We start from the raw sequence: 23,418 nt of genomic DNA on the forward strand, positions 1-23,418 counted from the left end.
AGTAAGGTGCCATTTTTATTCGTAATTAATTAGCCAAAGATGCGTGCAAACAAAAGGCGGTTGGCGGGTTGCACATGCAGCGCATACAGGTAGTTCGATGGCATCGCGAGTTCATGATCGAGGTTACGCCACTACATCGGACCGGACAGCGTATGGAAGGGAAGGTGGGTGTCGCTCGGTCCGGTGCCAGGTAGTGGCGATGTGACTGAATTATTAATTACAGCGTCTGACATCCTGCCACAGGCACATGGACGTGTCCATGCATTTGAGTGCATACGCGCGAGAAGATGCAACCGTCCGCCGGAGGGAGAGAAAAACTGAATTTGCGAATCTCGACGTGATAATACTGACGACGTAAAGGGGGAAGATGTGGCCAATGGGCAGTGCATCCAAGGTCGTAGCCATTATGCATATTTTGCACAAAGAAAACGTTATTATTTATTTCACCCTGCGCGAGGTGTTTGAGAAATTATCGACATCAGGTATTCCGGCAGCGAGACAAAGTGAAGCCACTCAAGCGGAGAATAGAGCCTAATTGATTTGTAATGTTTGTTTTTGTTTGTTTAGTACATCTGATACAGGTAAGCTGTGTAGGGGTTAATTGTACGTCTTTTGTAGAAGCCCTCGAAATGAACGAGCACATAGATCCAGTCTTATCTGCCATAAATGTCTCATCAAGCCGATCCTACCCGACGCCATCGTTAGGTAACACTCCGGAAAATTAAAGCCATCCAGACGTGCCTTACCTGCCCGGCTCTGCACATAAATACTGCCGCAGGATCAGTATCGCTAACTTAATGAGACGATATTCCAATTTTTCGGATGGGCTCCAAACAACAACCAACCGTATCGAACAAGGTACCATTTGCCAAATGAGTCCGCGATGGCGCGCCTAGAATCTGTTCGTGGCGTGCCGATTACCGGCGAACGAAGAAAATGTCACCATTTCATAAGACCATCTTCTTCCAGCCGTCGAATACGCCCCGAAAGGTGTCCTCAAAGTGTCCTTCACTTTGGCACCAGGCAATGCGGCATACGCGTATCTATAATAACCTTTCCCAGGTAGATTAGAACAACCGGTACCCAGGAAGGAAGTTGTTTTTAGGTCTCTGCTTATGGTTCAACGAAGTCGGAATCCAAAATCCCTGTTTCGGTAAGGATTGTTTATTAATATTCTGTAAAGGCAGTTTGGTAGACCTCACACCCAGTAGCGCCGGTTGGTGGATTACTGGTCGTTGAGTGAATTTTTAATTTTTCCATTAAACTTGCAAATAAGCAGAGGGTAGGTCAGTTACGCTCCAGTCCCGAAACGGTAGTCTACCCAACGCCAATGGAGGAGGAATGGCCCACATCATTGGCAATTGCTTCCAATGCTATCGAACCATATTTATGTTGTCTACGATATACACGACCGTTACTTCCTTCACTACACCACAGACTTCCACAACTCACCACAGTTCCTTATCATTGACGATACGCTGCAAAGAGCAGAGCGTGGCATAAAACTGTTTTCGTGTGACGGTGTCAAAATGCGTGTCATGTTTCCGAAACCGGTACCGAGCTGGGTGGGAAGAATATTGTTCAATACTTCCGCGAATGGAATGATGATTTGATTGATTGGTCGGTTTGTGATCGATGAGACTTTGTCGAGGGGTTTTGTCGAACTAGTTCTGTTCTGTTGTTAGGGTTAGTTTGACGACGATCCTCTCTTAACGGGGTACTGGGTAGATAAATCATGTTCTAGAATCGGAAAGTATCTTAAATTTCGGCAATGTACGTTAATTCATCAATAGAGACACTAGCCGACGAACTGATAACTGATTGAATTGGTGTGAAATTCATCAAGCTTCATTGCATACATTTAATTGAACGCCTGTTTCGTTGAAGTTTTTTTTATTAGTAGCATTTATATGGGAATAATTTTATGCTGATTGATTCCTGGTTTTAATATAAATCAAGCAGATTTGATAAAATATTTTAGTTCCTAGTAATAATTCATTGCTCAGTTTTGTCTTTGATGTGAACGCCTGAATGTATGCAAGGTGCTTTCTGAAATTGACAAAGAGCAATCTTTGAACGGCTCAAAATCTCCTTTTAAATTATTGGATTTTTTATCAATTCCATCAATATTACCGATTCCTTGAAGAACTAAAATTGAAAATGTTTAAGTGCAAAAATCGGAGACGCAAACTGGAGGATGCATAAATAACCTCGCGAGCTTCGTGAATTTGGCCTCCTACTTTAGTCGTTCATACCGTGGCTCACGGTATAGCGCCTTCGCCCGTCAATCCACTATCCTTACCTTTCTGCCGAACGCTTCAACGCCATCTATGTATTCATGTGGACGGCCTTAAAGGACTTTACGGTATGGGTCGTGTGGTGTCAGTCTCATGACATGACCAGCCCGTACAGGTCGTAGAGCTCTTCGTTGTAGCAGCCTTTCCATTGTCTTTCCTCACATTCGGGGCCAAAAATCTTTCTGAGTATCCACTCGAACGTGTTCAAAAGGGTTTCAGTTGTCCGTCGATGCGAAATTTCTACTACCATCTAAATAATCATTACATGTACCCAATTTTAAGAGTATAGAATCTTCCACGACACTTTCCACGTTGAGTTCGACCACGACACAAAGAGTGATAGTACTTTACTGCCTATATTCATCAACTAAACTTTTCTTCTCTATATTTGTGTTCCTAATAAAAATAGTATATTGATCGCGTCATTAAATAAGACACCTGACGATAGATTGAAGTGGAGGAGTGGTGCTAACATGTCCTTGGGAAGGGCCAGGATTAACAGCTGACGGACGACTGAGTGCTCGACTGTAATCACTTTCAGGCGCTTAGTAAATAGCTCAAGACATCCGTTGACAGCTTTAGTAGTGCTTGTTGATAAGCACCTGAATGAGCATGTTAGTAAGTAAGTAAGTACTTAGATAAGTGTGTAAGTAGCCCACAAATGAAACTATTATTTGATTCGATAACCTTTAATGGTCGTGAGCTATAGTGTTTCTTGGTTTTGACTGTGTCAGTTCTGCGTGGGACGACAATATAAGTAGACCGAATGTCATCATCAAGCAAGCGGTAATAATTATTGAATTAACTTTTAAAGTAAAACGTAGTCCCGAAATTCACAAAAGATGCACAGAAATCCTTTCCCTTTACGCGAGAAGCACCGTAGCGTTATCCTCATCGTCGAAATCCGTTGCAAGCGTTTCACCAAAACCCAACTAACCTAACCCACCGAGAGCGTCGTAGCACGAGAATCGCGTTGCGTATCGTGAGCACGCGAGCGGGAGAGCGCGAACCGTAGCCGTTGCTGTGTTGCTACTGCCGGTACAGCTGCTGCTGCTGCTGCTGTTGCTGCTGCTGCTGCTTGATACAGGTGCAAAATCTCGATGCTGACTTCGTCGACGTCGCGTACGCTCTCTCGAGCGCGCGCGAATAGTCTCGCGCCCAGAACCGCGCTTTGCCCGCGTGTATATTTACTTTCGTACGTTACTTTTCAGTTGTCATTTAAACGCTGTCCGTTGCAGGTTGCAGACCGCGTGTTATTTCTCGAAAGCGTGTTGCGTGGAAATATTGTCGCCTCGGTGTTCAAATTTGGTGTGCGTGTGTGTATGCATTAGAAAGAGGTTCGATTCGGTTTTACGCAACAACAACGAAGGTTTGTTCTGTTGTCTTACCCGTTCGGTGTCAGTGGTGTTGTATCAGTACACTTCAAAACGGTGCTTGTCCACTTCGATCCACACGCCAGCTCGTACAAAAGCGTGCCGTTGTAGCAGTTCCGCCAGTGTCACCCCAAAACACTCACCTGGTTCGGGACGGAATTCTTGCACGTAGTCAGAGTGATACGGATCTGCTACTAAAGTGATTTTTTTTTCTGAACACCCATGGAATATTCACATTCCACTGATAAGAACCAGACCGATGGTGGCGCAAACGACCCAGAACAACGTCCATCCTGTGAGGCATCTTCCTCCTCTTGACCAGTTGGCCCACGCCACTGTGACATAAGATAGTGCGTTATTGCTTGTTCTGTGGCGTAAAAGATTTACGGGGTGCGATACAGCTCACCTTATCAGCTGGTCGTACAGGAGCCACTGTAAGCCGTGTGAAGTGGCACCTTCAAAAACCAGATTGCTATCGACGGCGCTCGCAGGAGAAGGTGTTGCTTTTCTATTCTCTTTATCGCCTGCTACGTTTCCAGATTGAGGAGGATTGATCAGTCTGGATTTCTGTATCTGTGTAGACGTGCACTTTGTCAATCACAGTAGACAGTAGACCGTTGCAGTGACGTTTGTGAGTTTTATCGCGCTGCAAGTGATTAAGAAGTGTGTGCGTGGTCCGGTTCATAATTACGTGAAAGAGAAACTTTTTTTTTTCTTATGGTAGTGCCTGAAAGAATTAGGTACTGACAGTTAATCGTTATCAGTTATCGGGTGTTTATATCGTAGCTTGTAAAACGGTGGAATGCATTATAGCATGATTCTATCTATTACACAATAGAGATCTCGACTCAGAGTGCACGTGATGGAATGGCTTTTGACGCCAGATATTTGGTTTAATTTTTAGCTAGTGAAGTACATGAATTGTTATGTCCAAAAACTGCCAAATCAAAGCAAAGAGCCAAGTGTGTTTTTAAATCAAATCCTGACCGATTTGAAGAAAAAACAAATGACAGCTGCCGGTTATTCCTCCAATTAGCATATCCTGTCACGGATGCTTTTTGCCCTTTCAAATACTACACTCCACGAGTGGTGCAAACAAGAAATGAAGGAAGAATACGTACCGGACTAGCCACGATCCGTATGGTCCGCGAAACAAGCCCGAGAACGTACTACTTCCGGCCGTAATGCAATACGATCAGAGTACTTGCTTCGTGTACGGTGGCCACCCAAGTGTTGGGTGGAACAAATGGGAATGTCTTCCGGTGCTTTCTTTTGTGCTCCTCTTGTTCGTCTGCCTTAGTTATTTACGGCTGTGGTTCAATTCCCGGGGCAGTATCCTTGCACTGGGGAAAACCCCCCGAGGAATGCACGGTTTCTTTTTTCGAACCTACGAATGTACCACGGCAGGGTCTAAGTTATGATGGGGAAGATGTTGAATGTACGATTAACTGCACCGTTCTCGGGCAGGTACGGTGGGCCACTTCCGTTGCATTCGCTGCATTTGTGTTCGGGCCGGAAATAGCGTAGTGGGTCAGTCAGGAGAGCTTGCTGGCTTTGTGGGCGCTCGATGAGACTGCGGTGGGCGATAAATTCTTGGCGTACCTTGAAGTCGACACCACCACAGGAAGGGCGCACTTCCTTTCGGACGAGCTGGTGAAAATGGAAATAGGACCGATGAAGATAAAAATAAAACCCGCGACCGGGTAGTAGCAGTACGAGCACTACCGTACCTGTACCGTATCCTTGATGGCCGGGAAGACGATGATCTATGGGTGAATTAACAGTTGTTTTTAAAGTGGTTTCTTTCTCCCGGGCACGAGAAGGGTTTTTTTTCTTCTTAGCAGCTTAGAATAATAATATGAGTCGATCGGGTGTTCTGTTATTAGAAACTAAGGGTAATTTAGATACGAGTGAAACATGCCAATTTACACAACAGGAAGTTGATGTACAGAAAGAGCGCATTTTGATCGTTTGCCAAAGCGATGGCCAGTAAATGCGGTACGGTTGGAAATGTACCGTTTGCTGGCAAAAATCGGACCCACCGAGTGCATCACCGTTTACCGGGGCGGGTTCAGGTTTTTACCGCACATCTCACGATCATGATCATGATCTTGAGACGAACGCGCAACACCAATCATACGGTGCCATGCTTTCATTCAGGTTTCTGCTCACGCAAACAACTCCAACTGTGAGTGTGGCAGGGACGTCAGAGAAAAAGTAGGTGAGACTGGACCGGATCGCGTGGTGACTGTGGTCATGCTGCATTAGAGTAAGGGAAATTCCCTCAACTAACGCTCCACCGATTCGAGCCGAGATTCGGCACGATAAAACACCTTGATGATATCAAAGTTTGAAGCATTTTGAGACATTTTCCGCTCGTAAGATGTGTGTGATCGGTGGGCTGTAGTTGCTCACTTCAAATTGTAAAAAAAAACCCATTCATCGGTAATTTCACGGTACGCGCCTCTGTGTGCAATGCCAAAAGAGCGCTATTCTTTCGCAAACTGGCTAACGGAAATGGGCTCCCGTTTTCCGGGTTTGTTCGGAATCACTTTGAAGCAAAACGGCGAAAGATGCGAAAAACAATCGAGCATTGGTTGTTAGGATAGCCAAATATGCCTAGTTGCTTACCTTTGCCACGAGTTCTGTCGGGTCGGATAGAGGTACTCCTTTGTCCGAAGCAAACTGTTTAAATAGCCGTCAACTGTGCAGCTAAGGGCCGGGGCGTAAACAAACGGCACGAGTTATAACGCCGTCTCTTACTCAATTTTCTATACCTATTTTTCTCCTGTTTGCTTCTCCATTTCCACTCCAGAGAGTACCCGTAAAACGTCAGTTCCCCGGTTGATTGAGCCGTCGAACATCTCCCGGAAGCTCGTCCGGCCCCGTAAGTTGTGAAGTGACTTGTGAAGAAGACTTCGTCCGAGCGTGAGGCGTGCACAGTGGTAGCGGTAAATTGCAGCCGTTCACGGTTGATTAGCACTGAAAATCGACTCAATAGCAGCAACTGGGAGAAAGCAGTTAGGCAACGAACGATAAGCAGCAAAGCATCCGTGGCCGCCTGAAAATGACTGAAAGTGCAGGTGAGTGAAGTAGAGTTAAATGTTTGTCTGTGGAACCCGGTGCCCCGTGGATGGTGGATGATTATCCAGTATTTAGTGCGGGAGGGGTCGTGAACTTGCATGCTATTTTCTTATTGTTTGCTTTGAAACTGTGTAGAACAAACATATTATCTGTGGGATCTTCAATTTTAAAAATAATCGCTGATTACTATAATAAGCTGCCGGCACGAATAGAATTGTGTAGATGTAGCTCAGTATTATACTGAAGCTGCACGAATACTAAGGTTAAAATAGAGACTACCGAGACCTAAGTACCCGTACTTGACAAATTGGGGAACCAACTTTAGCTACATCTCTGAGCGGAACCTTCACAGACGTATAAGCAGCACCCTGTTACCTGCACGCTTCATGCTTGCCAATCGAGTATCACATAAACCACTTCCTGCGGTTCAAGTACAACATTGGTCCCCAAAAATGGTGACGCTTCACGGCAGTTGTTTCACAGCCTCCCAACACAGAAACATGTGTTATTTATGAAAAGATTCTCCCAAAAAACCGAATCCCCCAGACCCCCAGTGCAACCGCAGGGCAACCCCAGAGAGCCTTCCAATTTCGATTGACACAGTTTCCAGTGTGGTGTGGAGATTGTGTTTTTTTTCTTTCTTCTAGCCTTTTTGTGTAAACAAGAACCACACTCGTGTGTCTTTCCTACCTGTTTGTCGTATTGTTTTGGACAACTTCGATAAATGGCGTAAACAGTTGTCGAAGCTATTATTGCGCACCGGAAGGTCGGGAGGAATCTATGGCCGAACGTTATGTGCCGTGAATGTGTGACATTTGAAGAACCAATTTGCGTAGAGTGTGCTCCAAAGACAATCGAAAAACGCACGTGGCGACCGTTGTTAGCGTGTTGGGGCATGGATGAAGTAGATTTTCTGGCAATTGAAATTGAAACGACAAAAAAACACAGGACGTAAAACGCAATCTATTACACTTTGCCGAGGTTACGTAGATTACTCTCGAGGTGCCGGCGCAGGGTAACGTTGAATCGATCCACGATCGAGCGAGCGGGCGATGAAGTTTGGGAACCTCAGCAAGATTAAATTCTCAAAGCCCTTCTTCGGGTGATATATCATGATCGTTACTTTTGCTGATGGCGTTCAAATCCTGAGCAGAGGCCTTTTGGGTGCGTCGCACACAAAAATTGTCTCAAGCCTTTGATCACTTACCAGTATTCTCTACAGAGACGTTCGTTTACGGTGCGATTGTTCAGCTTTTCAACTGTCAACCCCTTTTGACAGCAAGTAGACGTTTGACGTACCAAACGGTAGTGTCAGGATTAGTAAATGCGTAAAAGATTTGCTGTTGTGCTGACCTTTCCGGGATGCAACACTGGTTCTAGTAAGTCGCTCCCAGCATGCCCAACCCAACGTGCTCTTTAAAGCCCACAGCCGCCCACTGTGGGTCCAAAAATATCCAAAATAAAGAGAAACAAACGCACACACACATACACCGTACCCTTTTCTAGAGGCAGCTCCGAAGTTGACCACAAACGCCGATTGAAATCGATTAAAACGTTCAATGTCAAGTGTCATTAATTGTTTTTCTCTCGCCAACCTTACCCGCTTTTCGCTCGCGCATTTGTAGTGCAACGCCGCAGGGCGTTAAAATTGGGTTCCGAAGAAACACCCAAGTAGTAGTAAAAAGTCAATACCCCGATGGCGTTCCTGCAGCGGGAGGATTAACGTAATACTGACCCACTTCAACCGTCGGGTGGCGGTGGTGGTGATGTTGCAGCGGGTGTCGTTGATTTGAATTTCCGATTTCGTGGGAAAGTTCTTGACTTTATCACCGGCACCACGACTTAACTGGGCGCGCGCGTTGGTTTGCCCTAGGAGACCAACCAATGCTGGAGGTCAGACCGTGTTTGTGTGTGCCCAACGAGCAAACCCATTTGTAGTATGTTAATCGGGACCGGAATAAAGCTAAGAGAAACATAATAAAGTGATGACTGCGAAAAGTTCCTGCTGCCCGGTGAAGATTGCTTACCCTTGGCGAGCTAACCGCTTATGCCGAACGCCGAACCGAATGGAAGGTTGAGGTGAAGGTAACGCAGGAACTTTACCCAGTGTCCTACTGCCCATGGTGGTTGGAGTTCCGTAATAATAAAAAAACAGCCCAAAAAACAAAACTATATAATAATAAGCACAAGGGAGAGCAAACAAATGCAAATGAAGATGCTTCCGGAGATGTTCCGCTCGGTGAAGGTCGAACCAGCAAAAAAAGGTTCCCTCCTCCGTCACAATCAGATCGATCGTGGATCGTGTATCACTCGAACAATTGATCCGCGTTCAGGCTTGAGGATAAACTGCCAACCAACGCGTCGGCATCGTGCATCCGGTGATCTTGAAGTGGATCTTGACGTTTCAAAAATTCAAATCGACTTTATTTAAATTACATCATAAATAAGGTCCACCAGAGAAAAAAAAAACAACAGGACGACTTGAACGATGACCCCTTCGTTCGTACCCTCCGGGCCGGGTCCTTCCAGCCGGTTCTTCCTTTGCGGCACCATCATCGACTCCGCACTACTTGCACTACTTTGACAGCGTTAATTCTTCACAGCCAATTCTTCTGCATTACCAGCACCGAGTGCCGCTGAAAGTGAAAGTAGCACAAGGTTGGCGTCTAACAAAGCCGGGGGGAAGGGAGACCCCCGAAAATATTATACAAGAAAAAAGAAACGGCAACGTAATGTAAAAACAGGATGGTAATTGGCAAGTGGTCGATTTGCAGTGTGGTTTAGCTGCGTCTTTTTTCTGGCTCGTGGTTTTTTTTCGCCTAAATTTTTTCGAATCGAGGAAGCTAGACAAAAAACAGCACCGTTTAAATTTTGGCAAATTAGGAAAGGCTTGTAAGAAATGGACGAGCATGCCACCATTGTTCAGGGGACCCTAGAGGTAAAAGCACTCAAACACACAGCAACAAAAACTGCACAACAAGTTTGCAATCCTTTAGTGGAGCCCGCTTCTGCCAAAGTTTTTATGAAACGGGCATAGAACACATGAGTTTTTTTTTGATACACCGATTGACGTCATTTAACTAAATTTATTGCAAATTTATATTCGTATCGGTTTGCGGGATGAAGCCGATGAACTTGTCTCCAGGAACAGGATTTTGGCAAACGAGGGAGATGAGTCATTTTAATGGCAACGATGCCTTCTTATGGGATTGAGGAGGCTCGGGTCGCGTGATTGCTTACGTCATTCGGTGAAAGATCTTTCACGTGCGTGTGGATCGTTTGGAAGTTGTAAATAAATTAGCATCGGTGATGTTTTGGCTCGTCAAAAACAGCATCAAGAAGCCTCGCTGATGTGTTTTGATCTCTGTTTTCCATTTTCTTTTAACCATGTTCTTCCATCGCCTGTGCCAAAGTTGGATATTTAATTCTTCGCACAGAGGCTCGATTTCGACGAGACTTTAATCGGGTGCGTCTAGTAAGAATTTCGGAAATTTCTTCTTTATCGCTGTAGTATTATTCAAGAACATGGATATTGCATTACGCCTCGAAATAAATTACCCTAATCCGACCTTCTGCGTGATTTTCTGCAATCAGCACGCGTTGGCCGCAGTTTCTGCGCGAACGAAACAAGTGCGTTAATGAAAGAAACAACTCATAATCACAACTGAATGAATCGGACGAGCGCCCTCACGTCTGTACGGTACTACTTCATTAAGTATTCATGCTGTGCATACATTAACGGTCACTTCCCAGTTAAAATTACATTGATCCTTCCCTTTCATCGAATTGCTTGCAATGCTTTGCGCTGAGCTTTTTGTACTCATTTCTCTCGTACATAAAAGCCCAGCTTGCCTTTTATGTGCATTGCTAATGAGCGAACATGAATAACTATCGCGATTTTATGCCGTAAATCAATTTTCTTTTTACTGTGAGAATTACTTTCCAATCAATTCTTAAATCAAATGTTGTGTAAGTAAACACGTGCAACCAATTTTTTTTTCCCACCGAATTTGAAATTGACGAAATAGGGACCGGATTTTGCACGTAATCTCTCACAACTCACAACTTTTAATCCTTTGGGCGCTTTCTATTTCGGCAATGCCCCCTAGAAAGCGTTCAATATCGTCCCAGCCTCCGCTTAATTCGCGAACACGACCGGAAGGAAGTTATAAGTTAAAATGCGCGAAAATTAACGCACCCTCTGCCCGGTTTCTGAACGAATCGACATGAAATGAAAAGCAAAAAAAAAAAAAAAAAAAAAAACGTTTCGTATCATTTTCTGATGGCAAAAAGTGAACAAGAGTGGATTCGTTAAGAAAAAGAAGAAGCTCCCTTAGCTCGTGATATACGATCGGAAAGGGAAGCATCTTCAAAGCGCTTAAATTTACCGCACCGAGCTGGTATCCCACTCCCACGACCTTGACCTACACGCAGCCCAGCACGCGGACAACGTCACAGATCCGCACCGTACGAAGATCGTTCAAAGTGGAGGAAAACAAAAACAAGCATGAACCCCCCCCCCCACACTTGGGTCCTTCTTTTCGTTTCACTATCTTCACCCTGAGGCACCCCTCATTCAAGACACCGCTAATCGGCTGAAGCAGTTGGTTCGTGTGGTTTTTTTTGTATTTCGATGTTGATTTTTTTGTTCTCTCCTTTCGATGCTTTTGGGGGTTTTGCAAAAGGGAATTGAGCGCTCGGTAACCTATAGTAGGCAGCATGCTCGATGGAGCTGGAACGATAAAAGAGACAACATAAAAATAAAACTACTTGTGTGGTAGAGGACACGCAGAGGGGATAGATGAATGGGGCATATTCAAATAAGGATCGCTTCAGAAGGAAGCGATCATTGGTGAAGGTGATGGTGGTTGAGCAAACGGAGAAAACCCCATTTATTCAACCGCAAAGGCGTGAAACGGATCATAATTTAATGGCTATTTTTAAGGGGAGATAAAGATGAAGGGCGAACATCGTGTATGCAACGAGCAGATTAGAGGGTGGACGACACAATTTTGTCCAACATTTTGATCAGATTCGACATGTTTTGTTAATTGTTTATTAGGTATTTTGGTCACAATTGTTTAACTGACATAAGTATATTTCTTTCTTTCGCTTAATTCTGCAATTAGGAAGCCCAACAAGCAAATTAAAAATCTATACCATAACTTCAGGCGTTCGTGTTAACTAAGATAAGGACTGTGAAGCCCTAAGGAATCGTTGGCTTGGATGTATTTGTGTTTTCTTGATATTTTTCAAATAAACCAACCATAAGACTTTTACTGCATTAACTAAGTTGTGGGCAGCAGTGGTTTTAAACCCATGATAAAGTTTTGGACAGAGTAGGCAAGGATTTGGTAAAATATTTTAAAGTTTAAGTTCTCTTTCCCTCTTCATGGCCTAACGATCTCTTAGGTCTTGCCTGCCATCTTTCAAGTGTCTTACAAGCATATTAGTATGTCAGTTGAGCTTCGATACTATTCAAACAGCAAGTCATTTCTATATATCTTTATTAAAAATCATTTTAATGTAAAAAATCTAAGGTATGGAGTAAATTTAAGTAAATTTGAGAAAGTGACAGCATTTTTTCCACCATTTTTGAAATAATCCATCACTGAAGACTTGAGATCAGAGCTATTTATTCAATGTTTGTCTTATTGTTTAAAACCTCAAGTTGAAAAAGTTTCATTTTCAAAACTAATGATTCCCTAACTAATGGACTAATAAATATTGCAAAATTGCATACGAGAATAGACATGCAGACTGTAAAATTAGTTTGATATTCTAAACACATACAGAAGTAGCACAAAAAAATCAAGTATATTCAAGTATAATAATAAACTCTAATAACACACCAATATTCTTAATGAATGGTTTTAGTTAACTAAGTTGCAGATTAGAATGAAGGGTTTAGTTCCAGTTATCTTGACTACTTTTCTTCGTACAGGAAGTCAATTAAAAATTCAAATACTGACCTGCATTCTTAACTTGTGTCCGCAAATGTGCAGCTAAAGAAACTTTGAATTGGTTATGAATATTTTATAAACAAGAAATGAGTATACTTGGGGCAGCTTTTTCACAACTATCCCAATCACTGGAATATAAAGTGTACATCTCGCTTCAATCAAACATGCAGCAGGGTCCATTTTCCATTTCAGCTTTACAAAAAGGGATGGGATGCTTGTCAATCATAAAATAGGTGTCGCTCTGTTTTCGTGCACCATGCAAAATGGACACGAAATCAATATTGCGTATCGTAAAAGCATTCCATAGCTTGAACTTGACATACTGCCGCGGCTCCGGCTGCTTGCCACCCTTCCCTCGGTGCATTAACAGCAAGCTGCTAGTTCCGTTCCACCAGCCGACATACGGTGCCGAGCTACGATCTGAAGCATCGATTATCATGAGCACACGCAGCCCACCGTGCCACCGATTGCCATTAATCCGTGCCGACAGTGCAATAAGTTAATCATGCATTGGGTGGCTCACACCAAAAATGAGCTTTCTGCTGAGCGTCCCGAGCGTCTGAAACGCACCGCCCAAACATGGACAACATACTTTCTTCAAGTATGCTCTGCGCGTACGGTAGTGCTGGTGGTGCCGTTTCTTTGCAGTCAGGCTCATTTCGCGACGCTATGCCGTGGTTGTTTTGGTTTTGGCAATACTGTACGAGTGTACTTCGCAGCATTGGTGCGTGTCGGTTGTTTTTTGTTGGTGCCATTTTCCATTGCTGCTTTTGGGCAAATAATTGACCCATCGAGTCATTTGAATGGCTCACCGGTGGCGGCACGAATCGGAAAAAGGCACTCTTCTAGTGGATTACATCACGGCCCCGGCGGTATGATGTTGGTGGTGATGTGTGTATGCCTTTTTTCTTCTTCGCAACCATCGTGCGAATTGTGGTTCGATGTTAGCTGCTCATGTTTAATAAGATTACTTCGCACCTAATGGGACGCGTATGGAGCCAATTATGACGAAAAGGAGCGAGACAGATGGGGTGTGTACATCCTTGCCGTGGTTTTTCGGAGTGTTCGATGGTGTAGTTTGTGTCCTTGCTACAGTTTGAATTTTGAACTCGATCGAGGTGATGAAGTTGTGCAAAAAGCTTTTATACGGACAATTTAGTAACCAACTTGCCTTGGGAGCTATCTCAAAACACCGTACGTTTGCTAGTGTTACAGGTAAACGTGAACGTCATAATTACCACGTGTTTGCTAGGAGAATACTTGGCGGCCATTAAATTAACTATCTCTAATCACCATTGACTGTGATATTTATTGGCAATTGTTATTGCTCTAGGGCCGTTTGGAGCATCCTTTCCGTATGAAAAGGAAATTTATTAATCTGTTTGTCTTCTGCCAGCACTCGATACCGGCATCCGTGCCTTGCGTAAAGCGATTGACTTACCCTTACGCTAACTGACCTATAACGAGACACTACAAACCTTAGCTTCGCGCGTTCGGTGTTGATCGATTTGAATTTATAATTCCCAACCGGTCCAGAGCAGAATGATGAAGTGCACCGGTGCACTGCGCCACATCCGCCGTCGTCCATGCCCGTTGGGCGTTTCGTAGTAACGAATGATGCGACTAATTGGCAAATATCGTCTGACGGTACTGCAGTGATGCTGAGGGTAGCATTTATCGGTCATCGCCAAGAATGCGACTGGTAACTTGGCTCAGCGCGAACCTATCCACCCGATGGGTTACCCTCAGGATAAGGCGCTCGAGAAATAAATGACTCCCTGACATCTCCTGGCATCGATTAGTGTATGGCGCGCAGCAACCGCACGCGATGATACACGATGTGGCGAGATGATGATGCGTTACGCTGGTAGTGCAGCAGCGTTTACTGCCTTTTGCTACAAATTGCCGAGTGCGAAACAATAAAATTACATTTAAACATGTATTGCGCTCGCGCGTACTTAACAACCGCTAATTACCTTACCGGTATGGGTCCCATTAGCTGCCGTAAGAACAGCTCGTGAAGTTCAAACCTGCCCACTTTTGGTGGGTGGGTACCACGCACTACAATTTCACCCAAAACGTCTGGCTACTACCATCGTCGTCGTCACACAGAGGTCGTCAGACCGTTGAAGGAAATGATGGTGCCTCTAATTAGCGGAGGCACAACCCGCCAAGTGGATGCGGCATCTAGCGAGGCACGGTAGTTCAGTGTCATTGCTACTGGATCTGGTTTTTGCTAATCTTGGCAGCATCATCTCGGCTGCCTTGAGGAGAGATCTAGATCGTTTTAGGACCGGCCTGCGATCGGTTCGTACCTTGAAGCGAAGGTATCGAACAACTGTTTGGTGTTTGATGCCATCTAGAGAGCGTTATCTCATCGTAGATCGCAAACTGCACACAACACAAAAAACCTCGGGACGACGTTTTGGCACATCAGTTGCTGATGTTTAAGCTCCAGTTGTTTGGGAATGGCCGACTCTCACCAGAAGGCAATCAATTACGCCAGATTTGCACGATTACTCGACCCTAACCTGTCAGTCGGTGTGCGAGCGTACCATCAATCCACCGGACCGACGGAAACTTGGCCAAACTTTACCACTGTGGACCGGTGATAGATCAGCGCGAAACCATTTTGCCCATCTTTACACGCGATCCGAACCCAACGATGCGTATCGTCGATCACGAGATCTTCGGCGAGGATCTTTACCGCACAACGAATTGATGGCATACCGTTTCTACAAAGACACAGAAGAAGCTTTCTCACAGTCAGCTCTGAAGTTGAATGGGCCGCTGCCATAAGATCTATGAATGAATGTCTCTCAAAACAAGCGACGAGTGGATCCATTCGAGTGGCTTCTTCAAACCGAGGAGAGTCTTGATCACCTACTTCCTACCTACTTTCCTTGTTCGCTGCGGTGTCTCGTGTTGGTGTGGTGCGATAAACCCTTCTCCCGCGCCACCTCACACGCCACGTAACCTTGGGCCGTTGCTGGTAATAACCGGCGCGAAACTTAAATCGGCGATTGTCAATGTTCCCAAAAAAAGAAAAAAAAACGTCGGATGAGATCTGTTCCTTGCCGAGAGACGATTCCGAAGGTAGGCAACCTAGCGAGTCATAGTCAAAACCGAAAAAGGAGTAGAAAGAAGGGAGTGTACACCTTTGCACGCAAGATCCGGCCATCAAATGCGATTCGCGACCGATAAAATCAGCATCCCAAGGAGTCCTTCCAAGTTTTGCGACGCACACACGCGCCGGTGCGTTTGTCGGCGATCCGCGGGAGTGTGGCATTGGACGGTGTAATGGGCAAAGGCTTAATTAGTTTGCGCTGCACTTTGACAATGGATGGTGTGTGGCGCGGCCCAATGGTGTTGAACGGCTTCGATTGGCAATTGCGATTGGCACTCGGGTTTGCCCTCAACCTTGGTGGCTGGTCCGATGATGATGAGCATGACGCCGATGGTGATGTTTGCCATGAAAGTGAAGGCGCCTACCGGGTGGACTTCCAGGTTTGAGGGCCATGCCTTGCCTGCCCGTATTTGGCGTAGCGTTGCAATTTTGGAGTTTGTGCGGTATCTGAAGATCGTTAAACGGTGAAGGTATCTTTCATTGCACCCAGAAGAGTTATCGCTCGAAGCATCGGATAGTGACATGAGCAACGTAGGCATGCTCATTGAGCGAGCTTTTACATGGATTACGGAGGCAGAAGAAGATGTCGTTTTTCGGCACCTTGACATCTGTCAAATGATCAGTATCGTATTGAGACATCTAATGCCTGTTTGGTGTAACTATCGCTATAGTTTAAATAATTCACACAAAAAAAACCCTCCAACATTGACGGCATTTCCGAAAAGCGTAAGGTTCGTGCATCCTTGAACAATACATTTAATACCTTCGCTTACATGTAGATTTACCAGTCAGGAAGAGGATCGTAACGTGTAATTTGTGTGTGTGTGTTCCTAACCACGGACATTCCGGCGCAATGTTTTCGGACGGCCACGGCACGTTTGTCTACGACGGGCTGCTAATGTAGCGAACATAACTTGAATGTCACGTGTAGCGAAACATATGACTCGTGCTTTACTAGCACCTGTGCTTCCAGCCGACGTCGGAGTGCAGAACAGTTTTTTCCCCTTTTATTGATTTATTTATTTCGGCCAAAATCAAGGTCTTCTTATAATTGAGCACACGTACGGCACGGTACAGTGTTCATTAATTTCCGATCACGTTAATCACACGCTGATGAAAAACGAAAACTAAAACGAACAACTCATGACAGATTGCACTTTATATTTGAAGAAACGATTAGATTAAAAAGTAATTAACACGCTTCATCAGAATGTACCTGGTAGTATTGCTTACAAATTTGGAACGTTATCTTACATTCTATCGCATTCGCGAAGAAAGGGACCAGCTACATGCTACATTAACTTCTTGTGGTGAGCCCTATTAGACAAATTCAACGATGTGTTAAGCATAACTAAAGACAGCTGATACATAACTGTCATCTTATCCAGTGTTATCAATACTATGCAGTGGAAAAACGTTGATAATTAGGTTAACTAGGTTGGGGATTAAAAGCTTCATCATTTTTCTCGATTGTTCTCGATGGCTCAGCGATAGCAAGTGTTCTAAGCGAAGAAAAGTGAGTCATATGCTTTAAAGTTAATTTCAATTAGCGAGATTTCACATCGCCAGTGTAAATCATCTTGATAATAAGACCAATAAATAGCAACGGGCGCAATTTGTTTGTGCGAATAGCCACCGCTTGGGAACGGCTGTTAACGATTCATACGGCAATGCATTGCACTACCACCGCTGTTCGCCGATCGTGTTGTTGGGCAGATGATCACGTTGCTCGGTTTCATCGTGCAAAGTTCCGTTAATGCATTCTTACGCATTCCCATCACACCTGTGCACATACCGAGCCTGAACGTCCGGGCACGGTGAGCCGCCGCGCTGCAAACATCGTCGGCGTCAGCGGGATGGAGCAATCAAATTAACTACGCTGTCCGCTGTCACGAAGCAGGCGGAAGATGTCCACGGTTAACCTTTGGCGTGGGGCCTAGCTGTGGCCATAACCCTGGTCGTGCAGCAAAGACATGGTTGCGCGATGGACCGTTACCTGTTCCTTGACATTGAATTCCTGGGCTTGCAAAGGTACCAAGACGGCCACAGTGCAAGATGGTGCGCTGGGATGGAGCGGGTGTCTGTACTAAGTGGATGGATTGAAAAGTTTCTGGAGTGATAATTAAATGGAATAATACTGTTTGGCGAGTTTCGTTTAGATTTATTTTCACTTCCTTTGCTACAAAATCCACCCAACGATCGACGACGACGAGATCGACATTGTTATACAAAATTCGCCATTCATATTGTTCATGTAAAAATCAATCAGAATGAACGGCCCTAGGGAAAAAAATCTCTCCATCAAATCGGACTAATACTGCAGTGGCTAATAGAAGCTTTTGGACTAATTTCTGTAGGAGATCCTTATCCAAGTACACCGCTGCCAAGATAGAAGAAAGATCTAACAAAATATTTGAGGAGGGCCGTAGATAAAATGCCTATGAAGCTAGCATGCATAATGAAGGGCGCCTACTTAGTCGTGCTCAGGACCAGACCACAATATTTTTGTTGGTGTTGGACTCAAGTATAATTTTATCCATTAAGTTATGTTCAGTATTTTGATTTTCAATACCATCGATGCCATTTGTTAAATGCATACGTTAAAAATAAAATATAGCATAACATTACAACCAATAGTATCAAGTTTGCTATTCGCCATAGTATAAAGCTAAAAATCAAATTAATATATTATTTACATAAATTTTCATTCAACAAACTTTTCACTTTGACGTCTCCGTCATAAAGTTTTCCCTTCTTACCATCCCCCCGCCCCCACTTTTCCGACATGAGCTGAACTATAGCGAACACTATTTTACCCTGCACGCTACGGCAAAACTATTACCGGCTCCGACTACTATTACGCTAATTTGAACAGCCGGTTGAAAACAGTTGTTTTTCTCCCGCCAGCACGCCATCCAAATGGATACCGTATTTCTCTTCTTCTCGGTACCGGTACTATGCTTTATGCTGCTTCGACACCATCTTTCCGCCACCTTCGCACGGTGGGCGAGAAAGATATGTTGGCGAATTGATTTGCGGCATCTAAGGTACAGTTTTAGCAGCGCCTAGCTTCCTGCGCTCTGTGCATCCATTGTGCGGGAATGGAATTGATCGACGTTCCAGTCGCAACGATGATGCAGTCTGGCTGGCACGGGTGATGATGGTTTATGTTGGCAGCACGGTCTCGGTACAGTTTATGGGATGGCAGCAGTTGTTTATTGTGCATTTCGACCAGTCAACACGGTGGCAATAATGGTGGCGATGATGCAGCGCACGAGCATAGCTGAAACACAAACGCTGAGACACACAGGCACGGTGTTTGGGTGCCAAACGGAGCTGCTGATGATGATGATGATGCACGTGAGCATTCCACGTTTGCACATGGTGGTAGCATAAGCCTTCCGCGTGCCACCAGAGATCGGCCCACAAAGACAACCATCCCCTAGTTCGCAATCAACAGGGATGAAAGTGGAAAGAAAGAAAAACTCTATTGTGCGGCGTAGAGCAACAGTAGCATAATAATAATCGCGAGGGAAAAATTTCTCTTTTAATTATAACAAACACATTTATTATGCAGTTCGTCAGAGTGCACCGAGGTGCATCGGCTTTTTTTGCTCTCCGAAGCGCAGCTGACAAGCCGTTGGACTATGCCGGGCGCATCGTTGGTCGTGGGATGGATGGAAGCTAATCGGGACACTGATTAGGAAAACAGTGATTTTGAGCCATCAATTGGACGGTAACCGTCGGTTCGGTTCATAAAAGATGCAATTTTCTTGCATTTAACATGGTTGAATATGCTTTTCGAACGATAATCTGTATCGTTAAGAGCGCGCGGAAGATTACGCAAAAATGGTTTTCGAAAGTTAGCAATCGATTAGCATAACGACTTTTTTGAGCCTTTGAAGTAATCGTGTTGTACTAAAAGGGAAAAATCGACACATCCTGTTACATTTTTTAGCTTGTACAAATAACCTCATAATTGTTTGCATCGAAAACAAGGTTAAGACAGAAAACAAGGGTCATTGTACTCCTGATGGACACTTTCACGGTGCGTTAGATACCGAGCAGTGTTCTAGTCTGTGTGCATTAAGCGAGCCCTAGATATTTCGCAAATAAAAAATCCAATCAATTTAAGGTTGAATCGATTGAATGCATTCGAGCTTTGCTGTGCAACGAAGCAAACGTTGCAACTGCTAATGACCGGTGCACCTTCTTGCAGACCTTTTTTGCTATCTTTCCCGTTCCAGCTCGGTCCAAGATGTTTGCTAAGTCAATTAGCTGCTTGACAGATGTCTCCAATTATCGATCACCTCCGGAAGACAGGTCCTGCACACTAAAACGTCAATAGAATGCTACAGAACGTTAGTTTTGATTTTCGCTGCCGATGATTGCATCGCCCTTACTTTGTTGTTGATGTTATCAGCAAACATCAGCATAAACGGTTCGATTGGCATGTTGTCCACGTTTGCTCACGTACAGCACGTCCCGCCGGTCTCATGGTTCTAATGTACGGCAGTCTTATCTGCACGAAAACCTTTCAGTACCATTCCATTACTATCGCGTAAGCGCAATGTGTTCTAATATTGCTTCATTTGTCTGCCGTGACTGCTTACCGTTTCTACTGACGACTGACGTCCAAAGTGATTCGTTACAACTTTTGTAAACAAACAGCCACATTACATTCTGGGGGACACGTTTTATCGTGTGGCGCTTGGAGGAGTGTGCGCGCCTAGACAAAACCGCCGCAACATGTTGCATTGCTTTTCCCGGCTGATTTTGGAAAACAAAAGCAATTTTACGCAAACCATACCTGCCAACTGTATCGGTCACTCAAGGAAGGCCTTATGGTTTGATAGTTTATTTTAGGTGGTGTTTGGCCGTAGCGATGCGCAGCATGTCACTTACGTTGGCGCGATAATTTCATCAATGGCAAATTTCATCAATCCCAAATTGAATTTACTACTACTACAAGCCGATAGGCATCGGTCCAAGCGGAGAGGAAATGTTAAATGTTTGGTGATAAGAAACACACAAAACATGCTACGCAATATCGATTTTGACCCAAAAACGTATTCGTGGTTTCGATAAGGGCGTGCATGAGCTTGAATCTCAAATATCCTGAGCAAAGATCTTTCTGCATCTTCTCATATTTTATAAATTTTTAGGCAATTTCCAGAATATTGGCTCGTCAAAACAAATGATCAATTTTTCCACTTCAACATAACCTAGCATATTTGCCTAACATCGGCTTTGACCCCTTGGGTGGATTGAAATGGAACCGTTTGTATTGGTTGCGTTTTTTTTTTGCGCACATAGAGAAGGGCATTCGCGTTGCATTCGCACAAGTACGTGAAAGCGCGAACAAGACCGCCGAACGGATCGAAAAAGGGAGAAGGGAGCCAAATGGTGATTTGCACTCCTCCTCCACCATCGCCACACGTCCACCACGTCAGGCCGTAGCGTAGCGTAGCGATTGTTTTGCTCTCCGGTCGGATCGGATCGGTTCCCTCGAAACCGTTTGTCTCAGTAGATAACTTTCCTTCTTGCGAGCCGGTTCCCGTCCAGCCCTTTGGCGCGAAACGAGCACACGGTGGTGGTGGTCGATTGCAAAGTTTTTTGCAAGTTGTGTCTGTTTGAGGCCCGTCTTTTGGCGGTGACTTTTGTCGTTTAAAGTTGTGCGCTTACTGTGAGCATCGGTTTTTTTCGGTGGTGTATCCCTTAACTGTTGCGTGCTGTCGATTGCCATCAGCGACGAAACAGATTTAAATTAACTACAATCATCCAAACAACGGTCCGGGAACTGTTTTCGGGGATATTTCGGAGGGATATTTGTCTCCAGCGCCGGGAACCTGCCCGCTAAAACAAGGGCTCGTTGATTTATTATCACTTTAACGATACACCCGTTCCCCCGGAGGGTACCTCCTTCGTGTAACCCGGAGGCCTTTTCCACGCGATTGGAAAGTTTGATCAATATCAAAAAACGGTTTGATAGTAGCGAGGCTACTCGAGGTTTGTTTGTTTGTGCTCCCGTTTTGTAATTCTTCGACATTTACCCACTGCACATCGGTGCAAGTCGGTCGATCGTACTGGGCGGTAGTAATTTTCGCGCGGGAAATTCGTTTTCCCTCCGATACCAGAACTTTCCGGGCGACAGTCCTTCGGTGCTTGTGTGCGTGAAAGTGCGTATTCTTGCTGTCAATCAGTAGCTGCGGCAGCCCGTTCGAGCCGAACCAAGTTCGCCAACTGCACGCCAGAGCCAGAGATGATACCCATCCTCAGCAAGTTTGATCTGAAAGAAGGTAGTGTAGCGTTACGGTGTACTGGTCTGTTCCGTCTATCGTGGTCTCCCGTGGTGCGCTAAATGTTTGCGGTCCGTTTTCATGTGCGTATTATGCAGGCACAAGAGCAGGAAGCAGGTATTGTGTGTGTTTTTTGCTGGGCAAATTCTGGAAGGCAGCTGCCTGACGTTTGGAGTGTAGCTCCAGTGTGCCAATTATTTCAGTTATGTAGTTCATCATCACCCGCACAACCATTCTCTGCTGAATTGGCACCACTCGCTGCCGATTGGTGTTAAAATGTGGGCCATCTCGAAAACGAAACCAACATATGACGGGTTTCGTGCACATAGAAGAATGCGTGCAACTTCGTACTACAGACTCGAAATGCGATTGATTGCAAACATGGCGTTGTATCATGGCGGTGTAAAATAATAATCTTCTAGTGCGAATATTATACGTAAATACATGTGAATAAAAATATAATACCGATCACAAAAGTTTAGCGCCAAATGTCAACATGTTTGGAAAAATCCTTCATATAGATTATTTCAGTTCGTACTATCTATGTAGAGTTGTGTAGAGCTCAGTAGAATAGGTATGTCCTCGAATCGGGTCCAGCAATTCTAATCACGCAATTTCTCTTCTCCGTCCCGTGCAGGAGTGAAACAGATCGTCGGCGTCTCCGATATCACCGAGAATCGCAACATATGGCGCATGCTGATTGCCGAGTTTCTCGGCACCTTCTTTTTGGTCGCGATCGGCATCGGTAGCACGACGGGCTGGACCGACTACAGTCCCACGCTTACGCAGATTGCGTTCACCTTCGGCCTGGTGGTCGCCACGCTAGCACAGGTAAGGTACAGGACGTGGCGGGAGGAGGGGGGGAGTACATAGACAACAACCATACACACGCACACACACGCACATATCCATTTCGATCTACGCATCGCTGTTCAGGCCGATGGTTGGACGGACCAGTTTGTCCACTCTGTCTCCTAACCCGATCCGGTTCGATACCGGCCACCTCAAGAGTTCGCCACTCGTAGCACTCTGACCTTCGACCAGATAACGGATAGTGGTTGGGACCGATGATCAAACTCCTGTCGCTCGATTTGTGAATGAATCCCACGGAGCTTGGCCGGGGGTGATTCATCGAAACGCGTGCGTCTCACGAACCCCCCAGTGCGTCCATCATCGGCCGGTGTCCTGAGGAGATTTAGATGACTTTAGATTATTTCGGCAGTTTTTGCTTTTGTCTTGATACTCGCTGTAGATTTCGCTGTTTTTTTCTTTCGC

At 45.0% G+C, this 23,418-nt stretch overlaps 1 protein-coding gene across 12 annotated transcripts in view; it reads left to right on the top strand.

The window, feature by feature from the left end:
- The first annotated feature begins 3,059 nt into the window (after positions 1-3,059).
- Positions 3,060-23,418, top strand: part of LOC118513575 (aquaporin AQPAn.G) — a 40,524-nt gene continuing 20,165 nt past the window's right edge. For 3 of the 12 annotated variants that reach the window (XM_036059518.1, XM_036059522.1, XM_036059513.1), the window contains exons 1-3: positions 3,494-3,666; positions 6,486-6,753; positions 22,781-22,974. In XM_036059518.1, the coding sequence (XP_035915411.1) occupies positions 6,738-6,753; positions 22,781-22,974 (210 nt within the window). In that variant the 5' untranslated portion in view covers positions 3,494-3,666; positions 6,486-6,737. Of the gene's footprint in view, positions 3,084-3,493; positions 3,667-4,061; positions 4,411-6,485; positions 6,754-21,374; positions 22,144-22,780; positions 22,975-23,418 lie in introns of those variants that run through there. The other 9 variants (XM_036059512.1, XM_036059520.1, XM_036059511.1 and 6 more) reach the window with 7 other exon arrangements.

This window comes from Anopheles stephensi, chromosome 3 (assembly GCF_013141755.1).
Source record: "Anopheles stephensi strain Indian chromosome 3, UCI_ANSTEP_V1.0, whole genome shotgun sequence".
NCBI classification, from domain to species: Eukaryota; Metazoa; Arthropoda; class Insecta; order Diptera; family Culicidae; genus Anopheles; species Anopheles stephensi.